Here is a 17,702-nt window from a genome sequence, read left to right as displayed (position 1 = left end):
GGGAGACCCTAGGTGAGTTGGTACAGAATGACCCCTATGCAACCTGAACAACAGGGAAATGTAATACAAACTAGTAGGGTATCTCCCATCACTGTGCACCTCCTGGCAAATGTAGATGCAAGCTAAACCCAGAGGAGAACAGTGGAAACAAAAGCAGACGGATGGCAATGGGAACACCTTAGCTTATGGTTTGTGTTGTCAAAAAAGGCCTGGAGAGAATGTTAAAAAATACTGCTTTTCAGGTGTTGTGCATGTGCTGCCAGCTACAGTGCCTTGAGAATAAAAAATGTCCAATAAAAAATGATAAGGGGGGAACCTCACTTTCTGCCACTCCATGCCACTTTATGAGATTCTGAAGACGTAATCAAGCAGGCTCCTACATCAACAGTTACCGTATGTCTGTTCCCAGGCAGAATGAGAAATCTAAGGTTGTATCCTACTACCCTAGCACTGGAATCAGTACTTGTGGTACTAGTAGTAGTGGTAGTAGCTTTGACAGTAGCAGCAATAGTAGTAGTAATAGTAATGGTAGCTATTGTGTGAGAATAAATACATACCTGTTTGGTCGCAGCATCTGACAAATTGCGGAGCGTCCACAAACAGTTCTGGATCAGACGCTGACTGGAACCTGTAAGATGTTGGCCCAAAGCCTGCATACCACCTGTATACAGATGTCAAGATACAGTTACATACAATACAAACATCTACACTCAATGTTCTATATTCATGTTCAGTGATGTGGACATACCAGCCTCTACTATCGCTGGCTTGTTGCTGGGACAGACAGAGAGCACTTTGAGAACCCGGCTGGTGGTCCACAAAAGCTTCTCATAGTTGTAGTTCCTCATGATGAACACCAGACCCTCTGGGCCCCCATTGGCTAGGATGATCAGCTGACACAATAGGGGGAAGTAGGAAGTATAATTCTGTATTAAATGAGTGGATTAACAAGGATATCCTAATGAATATCAAGGTCCTTGCCTCACCTTGCTCTCCTGATTGCCATAGGACAAGAGCTGCAGACAGTCAGTGGTGATGGCCAGGAACTTTGGGTTACTCTTTTTCAATAAAGGAACCATCCTCTGCAGGCCATCAGCAAGACGCACTGCCATCTTAGCTCCTTCTTGGTGCAGCAGCAGGTTGTGCAGGGTGGTAATAGCATAAAATAAGACTGATTCCACTGGGGAACTGCACGGTTAAGATATACAGAGGAAGACAGAAAGAAAAATATATAGATACTTCATAAAATTAATAATTTCAAGGCGCATTAAGCAATGTATGACCTCTCTGACCCCTCTGGCCACCAATGTCATTCTATACAAGTTTGTTGGACATGAAGTTAACAAGCTTTTGCAGTTTGTGTTGCTTTGTGTGTGTGCTTTGTGTGGATGTGTAATCGAGTGTTCTCTATTCAGAAACTCGGACATGTCAGGTGTGTCAATGGTCAATCAATCACTGAGACATTAGTATGGATCAGCAACCTTTTGAGCTTACAACTTAACTGCCAAACTCCTTAGCAACAGCAACTGTTTTTTGAATATACATGCCAATTATATAATCCAAAGGAAATTTGGTCTCTTAACCCTTGGCTCCTTTTGCTTTTGGCATCGTCACTACATCAAGGCATGTCATATACTGTAGAAGCCATTTCAAACTTATTTGAAGAGTTTATATTTCAGTCAGCAAATTAAGGCTTTAGTTTAAATGTATTAATTTTAATATATGTAAGTGGGCTGTTTATGTTAATTTATTGATTAATCTATACCTGTCCGGAAGATGTTTGATTGTAGGTGGAGTCTTAGTTATTCAGGTCAGCCAGCACAGGTGTGAAGGGCAGCTTTTTGCTTTGTTCAGGATGAGACGAGCCGGACGCAGAATGTTTTTTGACCGTGAAATTAGGAACATAAATCACGGGATACGTTTTCTTTTGTGTTGATGTTTTGAATCATGGAATCCTGCCAATAAATGGGACATCAACTGCAGACCTGTGAGTAGTGGATTATTTAATGGATAAAAGTGGACACGCGTCAGAACACCACTCAAGCTCGTATCATTCAGGTGGCTTTTAAAACAGGAAAGAGGAATCTGCCACTACATATACCATATGATTCTGAGAAGAATACACAACATTCTCTGAACCATTTGTGAGAGGGCAGGTATGATAGATCAAAGCGGATCATATCATAACCATCTACAAAGCGATTAGTGATAACAATAAAGTGAGACGCCTGCATGGAGTCCAAAGGATACTAAAAGGCAACACCCACCTCAGCCACAGTCTGTTCACGCTGCTGCCATCTGGAACAACATACTGGAAAAAGAAGTATCCACTACAATACTAAAGACAGATAAAGGAATGGCGGAGGAAGAGAGAGATAAAATAGCCTGTCATGAATTGTGCCCTCATGCAGGGGCGTCGCACCTGTGGGGGATGTGGGTGTTTTAACACCCACACTTTTCCCGGTTAGAGGGGTTCAACACCCACACTTTTTCTGCAGTTTTTCTGCAGTTTTGCACAAACGCCTTACTACAGTCGCTCAGTTTCTCTGGCCGCTCTCTGTCTGCGCTCGCTGCGGATGCCTCCTCTCCCCCTCCCTCTCCTGTTGTTGCTTCAAACATGACACTGGCTTTCAGTGTGACCGGCTGATGATTCGGCTGTTCTGCCTTAAGTCCCGCCTCTCTTGCTGTGTTAGGTATATTGTTCAGATCGTGCAGAGGAGGCGGAAACTAGCCATAGACATACATAGACACTTCACTGAGCGCTGAATCGTACGTCGAAGTCAATGGAGTGAACTATAAAGCGCCCTTCTACAAAGTGCTATAAGTTAACGCCTCTCATTTACCCATTCACACACGTATGAATATATCTGGGAAACAGACAGGTACCAAAAACAATGTGGGTAACATTCTCTGGTAATTATAAACGTTAACTACTCGTTATGTGTTTAGTAAACAGGTGGGCCTCAAACCCACGTATGTATTTTTCTAATGATTTTATGAGTGTTTACAGCTGCCAATGTATGTAGCTGTTACTGTGATAATAAATATTGAATCTGTGTCTATAATAACCAGATCCTGACATGTAAATGTGATGTCTGTGGAAATAAAAAGCACACAGGTCTGATTTTGATGAATCATTTTATATCCAGTGATTTTAACTACTAAAAATGACAATCATGGAGACAAAAAAATAAAGTCTGCAAATCAAAAATCAAAAAATAAGACACTGCAATTGGCTGGCTGGCTTTTACATAGAGCAGGTCACTGAAGAACATATAAACATACTTATATCTATACAGCTGTATGTACAAGGAAGCACGTTAAAGAACATAGGTATATCTATGGCTGTAAACACTCATAAAAACATTAGAAAAATACATACGTGGGTTTGGTGCCTACCTGTTTACTAAACATATAAGGAGTAGTTAACGTTTATAATCTTCTGAATGTTACACACGTTTTTTGTGCCTGTCTGTTTCCCAGATATATTCGTACGTGTGTGAATGGGTAAATGAGAGGCAACAAGGATGTGTGAGACACATCTCACTCCTCTTGCCTCTCCTCTTGTCCGTATCCCACCTCAGCGCTTCACAGGTAGTGCTCCTGCACATGTACATGCGTCCCCTTCTGACTACTACAGGACTGAATTCTACAAAGTTATAGATGTTGTTGACATGCAGTTTAGAGAAAGATTTGAGCAGGAGGGAATGCAAATGTTAAGGCATCTGGAACAAGTTCTCTTAACTGGAAAGGCCACATCCATCCCCCACACTTTTGAATAGCTTGCTACGCCCCTGCCCTCATGTGTCCTGTGTTGCTTTTCTGTTCCTCCCACTGTGATTTCACTCCTTCCAGTGTTTTTCCATTCCTTTCCCTCACCTGTCCTTTTTCGCCTCACTTCACCTGCACCTCATCCCCTCGTTAGTGTGTGTGTGTATATAGTATTTGTGCTACCTTTTGTCTGTGTCAGTTCATTCCGTTTTCTCCTGTGTTTCCCTCCTGTGTTCCCTAGTGTTTCAGCCCAGCATCCTCCAGTGCCATCTAGCGTTTCTCTGTTTGAACTCATGGTATGTACTAGTTGTTAGTTCCTTGTGTTTTCATTGATTTGTACTTTGTTTAAGCTGTTTTTGTCCTTTTGACTCATCTCTTCCCTTCTCTCATATTGTAACACAGCCATCATATACAGATACATAAATACATCACGACAGTAAAGTTTATCTGAATTGATATTCAGCTTATATATATGGATCATATATGAACTTTCATACCACAACCACATGCATAATGGAGCAGGAGGGTGAGAAACAAAAACAAACCTCCAGAAGAAATATTAGGAGAGCGAGGATGGGAGAGTGTGTATTAGGCAGAGGGGAAAGGCTGTATGTTGATAGTGTAAATTAAGTCACACACATGCCAAACAAGCTGCTACCGTGAAGCTCTTTTAGTTTTTCATTTTTTATTCAATTTTCTTTCCTTTTCTGTATGAATAAGGCTCCCAAATCAATTATGAGTGTGAATTATCCTCCTCTGTTAAGCCTCAGTGTAAGAGATTAACTCCACAGCCCTGCCTGGGGGTTGGAAAGGCCAAATTTAGTCCTAAAATTGAAGACTAGCTTGCTCGCGTCATCTTTTACAATTTGCAAGTGGCCTCTGGTTACCATTTGGATGTAAAAAAAACTTTCAATAGTTCATCAAATGGCAATCTGAAAAATGAATAATTTATCTTACTTTGAGCCCTGCTCAGCTTCGTCTACTCTACTGTTTTTTCACAGTTTATGTGTCTTTTATTCAAATCAATATCAAATCTACATCACAACAAACTGTGGCTAATACATGTTTGCAAAGTGTCCAAAGTCTATGCATTAATTTTCTCCTTTCTTCTTTTCCTACAATATCCTTGACTAAAGCAACCAATACTTACACTACACTAACAATGCATCAAATGATAATCGAAAAACAATTTGACAATATGAAGAGGTTGCATATAGCGATGAACCTATAATATATTAAACTGAATTTGCAGCTTTTCTTGGCTTGACAGAGCAGCTCATTGCCCAGCTGTCCAGCCCACAAGTTTACTGTTTTGGATCACTGTCATCATTCTTGTAGCTGTAGCAGCATAGATGTGCCATCATGTTATTTAGTGTTACTGTTTGTTGTTAGCGCCACCAGTGGCCGTCAGGGTGTGGGCTGGTATAAAAGCAGCCATCCTTCACCGCTGCTTCCTTTTGCGCTCCTGTCACTGGTGCATCACTTCCGGGCCGAAGGTTGTCTGGTCCGACAGGTATGGCCACCACACTGCTTCACCACGTCGGTCACTTGGTTCTCCCTGTGGGCTCATGGCATTTGTGTTTTGTAGGGTGACTGCCTGTGTGCTGCTCCGGGCTCCCCGTACGTGCTGTGGTGTATTTCTGGCTTGGTAAGTGTTCTCTCGTTCGGCAATGTAGTTGATGCTGTCTGACGGCTAACGCTAGTGTGGTCTTAGGTAAACGCCGACAGCGGCCGGAGCTCTCTCTCTCCCTCCCTCCTCCTGTGCGAGTGGGTGTGTGTGTCCAGGTTTGGTCATAAACAGGTATGTGTGTATTAGCGTAGCGAGCAACCGCAGCATTTTTCTGGTAAAATAGCAACACTAACAGTATTTTCCCATGATTAGGACTAACTGCAATCAGCTTATCTGGGTCGCTGCTGCTTTGTCTGCCGATGCTTTGTCTCCACGCTGCTTTGCCTCGCTGCTGTGTGCTCCACACTGCTTTGCCTAGCTGCTGCTGTTTGCTGCACGTGCTTTGCTCTGGCTGGCCTATTGCGTCCACCGCCGCCTGTCTGCTCTCTCACGGCGCGCGCAGTGTCCCGAGTAGCTTTACCAGGGGCGTTCACCACAGTGTGTTTTAACCGGGGCCCATGTCCCCCCATGTGTGAATGAGTGTTTGTTTGTTAAAGTGTGCTTTGATTATTTGAGTAATTTTGTAATTGTTTTGGTTTGACTACTTATTTAATTCTATTTAGCTTATGTAATTATTTAGGTTGAATTTAGTTTGTTTTTTCTTCTTTTCATATTCTTTTGTTTATACTACAGTCTGCTCAACTGGGGAAAGATGGCGCCCCTGTGTTTGGCTGGCCGTCTCCCTCTGCTGAGTATGTTGCTGTTTTTCTTGTGCCTGCTGTTCATTGCACGGATTGTGTCACCGCTGCAGGTGTATGATCGCCTGACACTTCTTAATATTCGTGACTCTTTCGAAAAGTTACCAATTTGTGGATCTGATGGACACTCAAAGACGCCGCCGCCTCTCCTGGAGTCCATACCGCAACATCTACGGCGTCTCTCCTGTTGGTTACCTCGCAACAGTCGCCGCAGAAGACGCGGAAAGCGGAGAGGGATCCTAATTAAAGTGAAAACTTATCTGGCTTCGTCCTTCCACGATCCCCGTCGTTCGCCAGCCGGATCCCTCACAGACTACAGCGGCTACGATCTGCGGAGTTCCACGGAGTGCAGATATCGATGGCTCCGGCCAGTTCTCCGGGACAGCGGGGTGCCGCTCCCGTGTTGTCGGCCAGTACGGATCTCCCAGTGGGGCTGTGTGCCGGGGAATCTCCGCCCGCTCAGCCGCTTCTCTCACCTGTCTGGTCGATGCTCAGTTCATATGGCGCTGTTAAACACCAGATCTCTCACAAATAAGACATTCATCTCGAATGACTTTTTCACAACACGTGATCTGGATTTCCTCCTGTTGACAGAGACCTGGTTGAAACCAGGTGAGATCAGCGCCTTCTCGGAGCTCCTCCCACCCAGCTGTTCCTTCTTCAGCACCCCCCGAGCTGCCGGTCGTGGCGGCGGTCTGGCTGCTATATTTAAAAAGAGCTTCAGATGCAAAATAATAACCGCTAATAATTATTCCAGCTTTGAGCTGCAGCTGTTTGTGATCGACCTCTCGTCCTGTGCTGTGTGCCACAGTTTATCGCCCACCCAATTTTAACAAGAACTTTCTCCAAGAGTTCTGAGTTCTTGTCTGATTTTATTCCAAAGTTTGATAAACTATTGATTTGTGGGGACTTTAATATTTATGTTTGTTGCGCAGCAAATCAACTGGCAAATGAGTTTAAAGGCCTTTTGGATTCGTTTGGCCTCACTCAATCTGTTAATGCACCAACACACGAACATGGGCACACTCTTGATCTTGTCATTTCTCATGGGCTTTCAGTTTCCCTTAGAGAAATAGTCGACACTGCTATCTCGGATCACCTTCCTATTGTTTTTGATTTTTCTGCCCCCCCACCTGCCAATAAGCCCGTTTCCCCAGCCCGCAGACGCCGTATCTTTACGGCATCAGCGGCCAGAGAGTTTGCTGTCGCCTTTGGGGACTCTCAGCTGCATGCTGACAGTGGACTGGTTCCTCCCCTTTGTCCAGACACCTTACTCTCCACTTTCCACTCTACATGCTCTGAAATTCTGGATTCTGTTGCCCCTTTTCGGCAAAAAAACACCAAGACCAAGGCCAATCCCTGGTTGAACGACCACACCCGTCTGCTCAGACAACAATGCAGACAGGCGGAGTGGCGGTGGAAAAAGGACAAACTGCATGTATCACTGGGCTGGTTAAGGGACAGTTTGGCCGCTTATCAGAGAGCTGTGAAGGAGGCCAAGTCGAAATATGTGTCCTCTGTTATAGCTAACAGCTCTAATAATCCGAGAGTGCTATTTAAAACTATTGACTCTGTTATTAACCCATGCTCTACTGTCCTGTCCGATGCCTCCACCACAACCTGTGAAGAGTTTGTCTCTTTTTTTTATAGACAAAGTGGCATCATTCAGGCAGAAAATCAGTAACATGCTTATGTCCCCTGATGATGTGTGTGCTCCTCCTGCACAACCTGCTGTTTTCGAGCAATTTGAGACTATTTCTCTGTCATCTCTCACTAAGGTGGTTAGTGGCTTAAAACCCAATAACTGTCCCTTAGACATTATTCCAGCCAAGTTTCTGAAGGAGGTTTTTAGTTCTGTTGGATCAAGTTTGTTGGTTTTTATAAACACCTGTCTTAGCTCAGGGTCTGTCCCAGCTGCCTTCAAACATGCTGTGGTTAGGCCCCTCCTCAAAAAAACACATCTTGACCCCTCTGTGCTGTCCAATTTTAGGCCTGTCTCCCACTTGCCTTTTCTTTCTAAGGTATTGGAAAAAGTTGTTTTTATTCAATTACAAACATTTTTAGAGATTAACTCTGTTCTCGATAAATTTCAGTCTGGTTTCAGATCTTGACATAGCACTGAGTCAGCACTGTTAAAGGTGCATAAGCCTTGTCCGTGAATGCTGGGAACCCCGCTGTGCTGGTACTGCTGGACCTCACAGCGGCTTTTGATACAGTCGACCATGCAATCATTGTATCTCGCCTAGAGCAGTATGTAGGCATCCGTGGCACTGCTCTCCAATGGTTTAGGTCGTACCTGGCAAATAGGAGTTTTTCCGTAATGATTGGTGACCTCTGCTCCTCACAGGCATCCCTCTCTTGTGGGGTGCCACAGGGCTCCATTCTTGGCCCTATTCTGTTTTCATTGTACATGCTACCACTGGGGTCAATTATAAAAAAACACAATGTCTGTCTTTTCATTTTTATGCTGATGATTTACAGTTATATTTGCCCTTGAGACCCAATGAAAACACTGCACTTACTCAGTTACTGGACTGTATCACTGATATAAAACAGTGGCTGGCTCTGAACTTTTTGCACCTGAACGACAGCAAAACCGAATGTATTTTGTTTGGCCCAACATCTATGTCAAATGTTTTAGGTCTGTTGTTAGCACAAGCTTTTTTCAGCTGCGTCTCCTGGCCAAAGTGAAGCCTTTTTTAAGTCGGCAGGACCTCGAGAAGACGATCCACGCTTTCATCAGTTCAAGACTGGACTATTGCAATGCACTTTATGTCGGCCTCAGCCAGTCTTTAATCTCGCGTCTCCAACTTGTACAGAACGCTGCTGCCCGATTTTTAACAGGCACGTCCAGGCATGAACACATTACCCCTGTGCTGTCGTCACTCCACTGGCTTCCAGTTCGTTTTAGAATTGATTTTAAACTTTTATTGTTTGTTTTTTACGCCATAAATTGCCTGGCTCCCTCCTACCTGTCAGAGATTTTAACTGTCCGCGATCATGGCAGGGCCCTCCATTCTTCCGGCCAGCTCCTGTTAGAGGTCCCAAGGTCAAGACTTAAACAGTGGGGTGATCGCTCTTTTGCTGTCACAGCTCCCAGGCTGTGGAACAGACTGCCCCCCGACATTCGCACCACTACTGACCTCAGCCTTTTTAAATCAAAGCTGAAGACACACTTTTTTAGATTGGCATCTAACTCTGACTAGGGTAGTCCTGCTCTTAGGTGTACTTATTTTGCCTGTTTTTTACTTTATGCACTTTTGGAGGGCCTTTAACACCCTGCAGCGCTAGTAGCACTTTCTTGTGTTTTCTTGCAGCACTGTGGCACTTTCCTGTGTTTTTTATGTATTGTTTTTTATGTATTTGTAACCCGGTTGAAAAGTATGAGGTGATAAGTGATGCTTATTGTATCATTTAATAATCTAAGCCTATAAATAGTGTGGTTAAAAAGGTTGGAATTCATTTTAAAAGTTATTATAACAATGTTAAAAACGGTTTAAAAATTGTTATGTTTATTGTTTTATTTAAAAGATAATGTATCTCAGTAAATTGTCTTAACCAGCATTTATGGGGTTAATAGCGAGTGGCCGGAGCGTCAGGTCTCAGGTTTTCAGCACGGACCAGGAAAGAGTGAGCACAGGCTAAGGGAGATCGGGCAGAGTAAGCTAGAGAGCAAGCGTGACAGAGATTTTTCTGAGTTAAGTTAAGAGCTAAAAGTGCACAAACCAGTGTGTAACTCGTGCCTTATGATTGTTTGCACAACAACCAGTTACAAGAGTACAAGCTGCATTTTGAGTAACAGGAAGAAGTTCTGCACGAACTTCAGAGACTGTTTACGTGTGTGCTAAAGCTAATGCTAACGCTAACGCTAACACCTGGAAGTATAGGACTGAGTTAGTTCATCACAAGTGAACGGACCTTTTCCAGTCAAAGTTTGACTTCCTCAGTTAAACGATTTGAGGGGTTATCTGCTGCTTCGACCTGAGGACAGAGAAGAGACCCATACAGTGCGTGGAGCAACCAGGATTTTGCCCGTGAGTTTTCTGGCAACGCAGGCGGGGAGAAGCGAAACCAAGGAGTCCGTGTGGAGATGCTGACCTGTGGCTGCGCTTGAACCTGTGACTGTTTGGATTAAGGACGAGACCGGGACGTTACCTCAGGTATCATCCACTGGCCATTAAGTTTGGGCCACAACGAACACGTGCCACGCATCAGGCCTGCTACTTTATTTTGGTTTTATAATATTTTCAGTGCCGGCTTTTGTGCATTAAGGTGTGTGTGTGGGCCCACATATGGTGTTTAAGTGTTTTTGAAGTAATCCATTTGAGAGTTTAAGTTGTTTACATTGTTGTCTGTGCATTTACATGGTGCAGTGTTTACAGTATTTTCCTTAAGAAAGAGGGATAATTAATTTACAGGGTTTTCCTGAAAAGGGACACTTTATTTTGGAGGTTTAAGAACCCGCAGTCATCTTTTTATTTAATTATATTATTTCATTTGGAATTGTTGATTATTGTGTTAAGTAAATAATTGAGACTTATTTTTCTAAAAACTGGTGTGGTTACTTTATTACTTACCTGACAAGAGAGTGTCAGTTAATTCTGAAGAGACTTATTGAGACCCATTTGGTAAAAATCTTTATTAAAAATATAATTTAAGAAAGGTAAATTCATAGATAGGTTGAAAACTATTTCATGTTTGTGTTTTAAAAAGAAATCCAAGATAATAATCAATACTGAGTTAATCAGGGTTAAAAATATTTGATACATTAGTTAAAAGAACCCAAAAGCCCTGCCCTCATCCATAAGACTACTGAGGGGAGCGCTACATATTATTTTATTGTTTTGATGTAAAGCACTTTGGGTACCGTCTGGCTATTGTAAAGTGCTATACAAATAAAATGTGATTGATTGACATGAGTTAATAGTGGGCAGTTGTTGATATTGGTTGTGTTAAGTTTATTTGCCCAATAGTTATAACTTTGTTAACTTCTGAAATTATTTTGTTTAATTTTGTTTTATTTGTTATTGATTTGTTTATTTTTCTTTTCAGTTGTTGGAGACCGGTGTCCTGGTGGTGGTGTCTCCCCCCTTGTTTTGTGTGCTGTGTCCTGGGAGCGGGTTTACTTCAGTGTGTGTGTGTGCCACATATTTTGGGTGATTTTGGTTGACCTCTTCAGCTTTGGTGGAACCCCCCCTGCACTAGTCATCGCCCACTCACTCGGCTCCAGCCCCTTTTTTATTCAGGGTGAATGATAGTGACTTTTAAAAGAAAATAATTATTTAACAAAAATTTTATTTTTTCCATACCATTTAAACCACGTCTCATGCCTTTTAATGAGTGAACTTACCTGTGTGCCTTGCACTTTAAATTAATTCCTTGGGTGAAATTCCCAGGGTGGCGTTGTTGGTTCCTTTTTCTTGTTTTTTTTGTTTAGATCATTTAGTTTAATTTCTTACCACCTATCTCTCACCACATATCATTAAACGTAATACAATGAATGTTCATGACTTAAAGGAATAGTTCACTCTAAAACAAAATTCAGTCATTATCAACTCACCTTCATGCTGATGAGAAGTCCGGTGTAGTTTCCTATTCCTCAAAGTGCAGGTGGAGGCCGAGATACACATCCGTATTTACCTTCTGTTGTGAGTGACCGCGCGACACACAAACACAAGAGGGATCTGCCTGCACTAGTGATTTGAAACTTTGACACTCACAGCAGGATGTAAATACCGGTGTGTATCTATCGCGAGTCTAGCTCATCTTGTCCGTAGTGCAATCGGCTGTGAGGGAGACTCGTGTAAACGCGGAGCGTGCCTCCAGGCAGATGTAGCATAGTGACTGTTTAGGCTAGAAAAATGTACTAAATGACGTCGTTTCGAGTAAACTCTGGATGTCGCCACTTCAGGACACTTGGATTGCAGCGGACGAGCAGTATGGAGGAATATTACAAAGTTTTTGTGTAGTTTTATGGACCTTTCCTCTCGGGCACAATTGACGCTCGTTGTATGGATTATTCCTGCCGGAGAGTACCCCCGCGGGTCTCCAGCTGCACTTTGAGGAATAAGAAACTACACCGGACTTCTCATCAGCATGAGGGTGAGTCGATAATGACTGAATTTATTTTTAGAGTGAACTATTCCTTTAAATCTAAGAACTCCTCTGTAGTTTTGAGTTGGCATAAATCCAGTTTCAGATAGCTACAATTGAATTTAAGCTAGTCATATCCTAGTTTGACATGTCCAATAAAATAATCTAGATGTCTTTAAAAGTGCAGAATTAAAGAAATATTTCTAGTCAGAACCACATTGTAGGTATCTTGAATATGAGTTCTGACTAATAATTTAAATGAGATATCTGAGATTTAGCAACTTGAATTGTCGATACAGTATCTGTAATTAGATTCTCCATGCAACTCAACGATTCAGAATATAGGTAGTGAGATCTCAAATTTAAATTTTGTCTCGCCAAAATGCAATTTAATTTATCTAAATCAAAGTTTTGACTGAGGGTATCTTTGATTTGAATGCTGTGTCTTTTAAATGCTATTCCTTCATGCATTGAAACAAACTGTTGCCATGTCAGCTCATGTGCACATAGGAGTTTACTTTTGTATTTTGGGGTTTGCAGTAGTTTTAGGATACAACAATAATTTGCTTATTGCTTATGATTTAATATTGATTAGTCTGACACCCTTTTTGGGATTAAACAAGAAAAAAGTATGGACTGTCCTCCATTACCTACTGTCGATGTAAGTGACAGTGCATGCAGGTAAGTCATGAAATTGCATTATAATAAGTTGTATGCTAACCAGGATGTCCTGGTCATTGGTAAACATGATATGCAAAAAAGTGTTGTCTAACATATGGCTGGTGTGGGAAATGGAGGTGGCTTTTAAAAGAAAATAGAACTGGGGACTTCCGCCGCCGCCAACATGGCAGCAAAATAGAAAAAGAGCTCCCTGACCATGAGATATTTCAAGCCCTGCATTATCAAGTTGAAGAAATTGGGGACACTGTAAATTATTTTTCAAAAGGGCGTTAATTATGACGAGAGTAAAACCGAGAAAGACGGCTAAAAATATTACACAACGAAAAAGACAGCGAGCAAACTCAGCTACCGATAGAGCTAGTTGAGACAGCTGAAGTGCGAACTGATGCAATGGGACAACCAGTTAAGCTAAAGAGAAAGACGGCCAAGTCCGAAGACCAGCCTGAGTAGCCAAAACGAAGAGGAAATACTATAGACTAACATTACCCAAACCATGGCAGACTTAGAAATAATCTTACAAGAGATAGGGGATTCTTCATCTAAAAAGTCTGAAGTTAAGGATGATATCAGTAAGAATAGATGACGCTGAAAACGATATTATGGAATTGGAGGAACACATTCAGAACATAGAGGAGCCACATTTGAGCTACAAATGCATTTTGAAACTAGACGATGGACCAAGAGGGACAATCCCGGAGGGAACATGTAAGGCTACACGGGGTAAAGGAAGGAGCGGAGAAGAACGCAGAGTCGATGATTGTCTCCTCATCAGGGAGAATCTGGAGCTACCCATATCATTTGACCTCAAGATTGAAAGAGCTCATTGTGCTCTGGTTTCACAACTCCAAAAGTTTCCCCACCAAACATCAACTGTGGTGTGACTTTTGAGTTTCAGAAATAAAGAAGAACTTGTCAAGATAGCATGTCAGAACAAGGCTTCATGTATGAGGGAAGGACAATGTTTCTGGACCACAATTACTCGCAAGAGATATTTTGCACATACAACACAGCAGAGGAGGACAAGGACATGGCAGTGAGAGGATTTCGGGTGTCTGTCAGCTGAGAATTGGATGGAGAGGATTAAATGCCCAACCTAGCAAACAAGCCAAGTAAAAAATGACGGACAGAGCCAAGATCGGTATTCAAACAGAATCTGCAAGCCTTCAGGAGAACCCAAGACAGGGTGTAACTGAGAAGGGGCATAAAACTTTAAGGTGAAGATCTGATTGTTTTCATGTTACTACCATTCAAGAAGGATTAAGGTGAGATACAGGCAGGTATTGAGGTGACAGTTGACAGTTGAGTTCAGTGGAGCTAATAAGTACATATGGACCAAGCTAATACAAGCAGTGAGGGTCCCCTGCCAATAGGGTTCAGAAAATATTCCTCGGAGTGACTGGTCGACAAGGCTCAGTAAAGGTCGAAAAGCAGTCCTCAGAAGATGAGGTTCATTGAAAATGTTTTTAAAGAATGTTTATTCCCAACTTTTGTTAGCTTTAGGGGTATCTATGGAAAGAGGGGTTGGAGAAACAAAGGTGATAGAGGATATGGAAAAAATTATGACACAAAATTACTTGCCATTACCTGCCGTGTTCAGACCAAACGTGAAGCCAAGTTTTCGTGCGACTAGATAACATATAACGTCAATGATAAGACGGGTGTCACGAAAGACGCGATTGAAGCGATGCAGCAAAAAATCGCAAGCGACAATTGCGTGAGTTGAAAATATTGAACTCAAGCAAAATTTTGCTGCTGTGTAAGCCGTTACCATTCACACTGACGTCATGATGTTCACGTTGCTTATGTCCGGACATTCATGAACAACAATGGAGAGGATAATAATTAGTAGAAAATTCACAGTACTGATGCCTGAGCTGGATATTACTGATGTATGGAGGGATATGAACCCCACGAGTAAACACTACACACACTTCTCACCCTCTGCATTCAATATACTCATGGATAGATTATTTTCTTATTTACAAGGACAGATATAGAGTACAGAAATGTGACATAGGAATAACTGACGTTTCAGACCATAGTCCAATATATAATTCTGTGTCTGACAAATGAAATGAATGCTCTGGAGACTTAATTCAAATGTATTGAAAGGCTATACAGTCGTGGTAAAAGCTTTACATAAACTTGTAAAGAACATGTACTATATCATAGCAGTCTTGAGTTCCAATCATTTCAACAACTCTCATGTTTCTGTAATGAATGAGTGGAACACCATTAATAAATGTCACAAAAAACATATATTAAGTTTGGTTCAATTATTATTACATTTATTTTAGTTCTTCTGAAAATAGCAACTTGAACGACCAATTATGGTGATTAGAGAAAGTTGTGTGAATCAAATTTTCTTAGTAGCATGGCCTCTTCTTCTGAGTGATTATGATTGCTAACAGCTAGTGACTTTTCTGGACCCATTTTAATAGGGCTTGTTTGATACACCCATTAGACTCAGCCACAAACACAACAATGGGAAAGTCTAAGGAGGTCAGCATTGATCTGAAAGAGCACATTATTGATTTGAACAAGTCAGGAAAGTCACTTGGAGCCATTTCAAAGCAGTTACAGGTCCCGAGATCAGTTGTGTAAACAATTATTTTTAAGTATAAAGTGCATGGCACAGTCGTGTCACTGCCACCATCAGGAAGAAAACAAACTATCACCTGCTGCTGAGAGAAAACTGGTCAGGATGGTCGAGTCAACCAAAAACCACTAAAAAGCAAGTCTGCAATTAATTTGACACTGCTGGAAGACAGGCATCAGTGTCCACAGTCAAGTGTGTTTTACATCAACATGGGCTGAGAGGCTGCTGTGCAAGAAAGAAGCCCTTGCTCCGGACACAACAACTTAAGCTTGACTGAAGTTTGCTGCTGATCACATGGACACATAAAAATCCTTCTGGAGGAAAACTCTGTGGTCAGATGAAACAAAAATGTAGTTGTTTGGCCACAATGAGCAGCAATATGTTTTGAGGAGAGAAGGTGAGGCCTTTAACCTCAAGAACACCAAACCTACTGTCAGACATGGTGGTGGTAGTATTATGCTGCAGCTGTTTTGCTGCCAGTGGATCTGGTGCTCTAAAGAAAGTAAATGGAATAATGAAGAAGGAGGATTATCTCCAAATTCTTCAGGAAAACCTCGAAGATTGGGTCTTGGGTGTAGTTGGGTGTTCCAACAGGACGATGATCCCAAACATACATCAAAAGTGGTAAAGGAATGGCTAGAATTGAGATTTTGGAATGGCCTTCACAAAGTCCTGACTTTGTGAAGGCCAGAACATGTGGACTGTGCTGACGAAACAAGTCTGTGCCAGGAAGCCAACAAATGTAGTTGAACTTCACTGTTTCCATAAAGGAGGTGAAAATGGCCAAGGGACATATTAGAATTACTGTATATTTTTGAGCCAGTAGATTTGGTCACATTTTCAGAAGACCTATAATAAATTAATTACTGAACCAAACTTCATGAATGTTTTTCGTGACAAAGTAGTATGTGTTCCACTTATTCCATTTCTGAAAAATGAGAGTCGTAGAAATCATTGGAACTCAAGACTGACATTATATACATGTTCTTTACAAGTTCATGTAAAGTTTTGACCACAACTGTATGAAGAAGGAAGTTATAAAATAAATCCAGACATACATAGAGGAAAATGATCACTGTGAGGTGTCCCCATCCATGCTGTGTGATGCATGCAAAACTGTGGTGCAGAATGCAGATGAAAATTGATATTTGCCTGAAATAAATAGCAGCAGCTGCATGTTAACTCTATTTGGCCTGTAGCATTGGTGCTCCAGATGTTAAAAGTTTTGTAGCACAGGACACAAAACTGTGACACGACTATAAATATCTTAAGTAAGTCTATTGTTTAGAATTGTCATTTTCCAAAGTACTGAAAAAGTGTAGACATTGTTTTAAATCTTTACTAATGTATCATTACTATTTCTGCACATAGCATGTACACAAAGAGAAAGACACTTTGTATTTGTTATATACATCTCATGTGAAACATCTCGCCTGCAACACAATATATAACTACCAAGAATAAGTGGAGTTACCTCACACACAAACAGGCTATGCAGCGTGTCTCACAGTGCAAAGCTGTATCACACAGGTGTTACTCCAGTAATTTCATTCATGGACAGATTTTTGTGTAGCATGTGCAAAACACAGGCCTCTGTATATCTGTACAACTCTGAATAGACTGATTAACAAACTGATTCAAATAGAGTGCTGGCATTGTGGCAAACTCAATATTGCAGGAGAACTTGTGAGTGAGTGAGGCCGGGTTGCGTGGAGAGTGTGAGAGAGGGAAGAGGCAGACTGACATGGCTTCATGGATAAAATGTGTTATTCAATGGAACATCAAACTATATTGTTTTAAAAGGAATTGTCTCAAACTATATGACATTTGAAAATATATCATATACCTTAAGAAACTGCTTTACCCTAAATGAAACTAGAACTAAAAAGAACATTTACATGTAGTTTTTTTAGAAGCTGCTAATGCATTCGCACAAATCATTTTATTTTGACGATAAAAGCTACAGAATTTTTTTTTTTTGTTGTTGATTAGCATTATTAGTTGGATTTATTATCAGTTATTTCCATACACAAAAGGCATCAGCTGTTGTGTATTGCTGACAGCACTACCCCCATAATACCATTAATGCACAATAAGCCCCCTTTCAAAAAACAGTGTCACTAACACGTCCATGCCTGCCTTATGGTATATGCAGAGCCATTTATAGTCTGATCCTGTGCACACAGGCCCT

The 17,702-nt window shown here is 41.6% G+C and overlaps 1 protein-coding gene across 2 annotated transcripts in view; it reads right to left on the bottom strand.

Annotated features, from left to right (window-relative positions):
* Positions 1-17,702, bottom strand: part of LOC311267680 (junction plakoglobin-like) — a 341,412-nt gene that overhangs the window by 102,444 nt on the left and 221,266 nt on the right. For both annotated transcript variants that reach the window (XM_084370873.1, XM_084370872.1), the window contains exons 6-8: positions 987-1,188; positions 749-893; positions 558-661 (exon numbers count right to left, since the gene is read on the bottom strand). In XM_084370873.1, coding sequence (XP_084226999.1) covers positions 558-661; positions 749-893; positions 987-1,188 — 451 coding nt within the window. The remainder of the gene's footprint in view (positions 1-557; positions 662-748; positions 894-986; positions 1,189-17,702) is intronic.

This window comes from Pagrus pagrus, assembly GCF_965226575.1.
Source record: "Pagrus pagrus genome assembly, chromosome: 13".
NCBI classification, from domain to species: Eukaryota; Metazoa; Chordata; class Actinopteri; order Spariformes; family Sparidae; genus Pagrus; species Pagrus pagrus.
The sequence above is the reverse complement of the archived record's forward strand: the minus strand, read 5'-3'. Positions and strand labels throughout refer to the sequence as shown.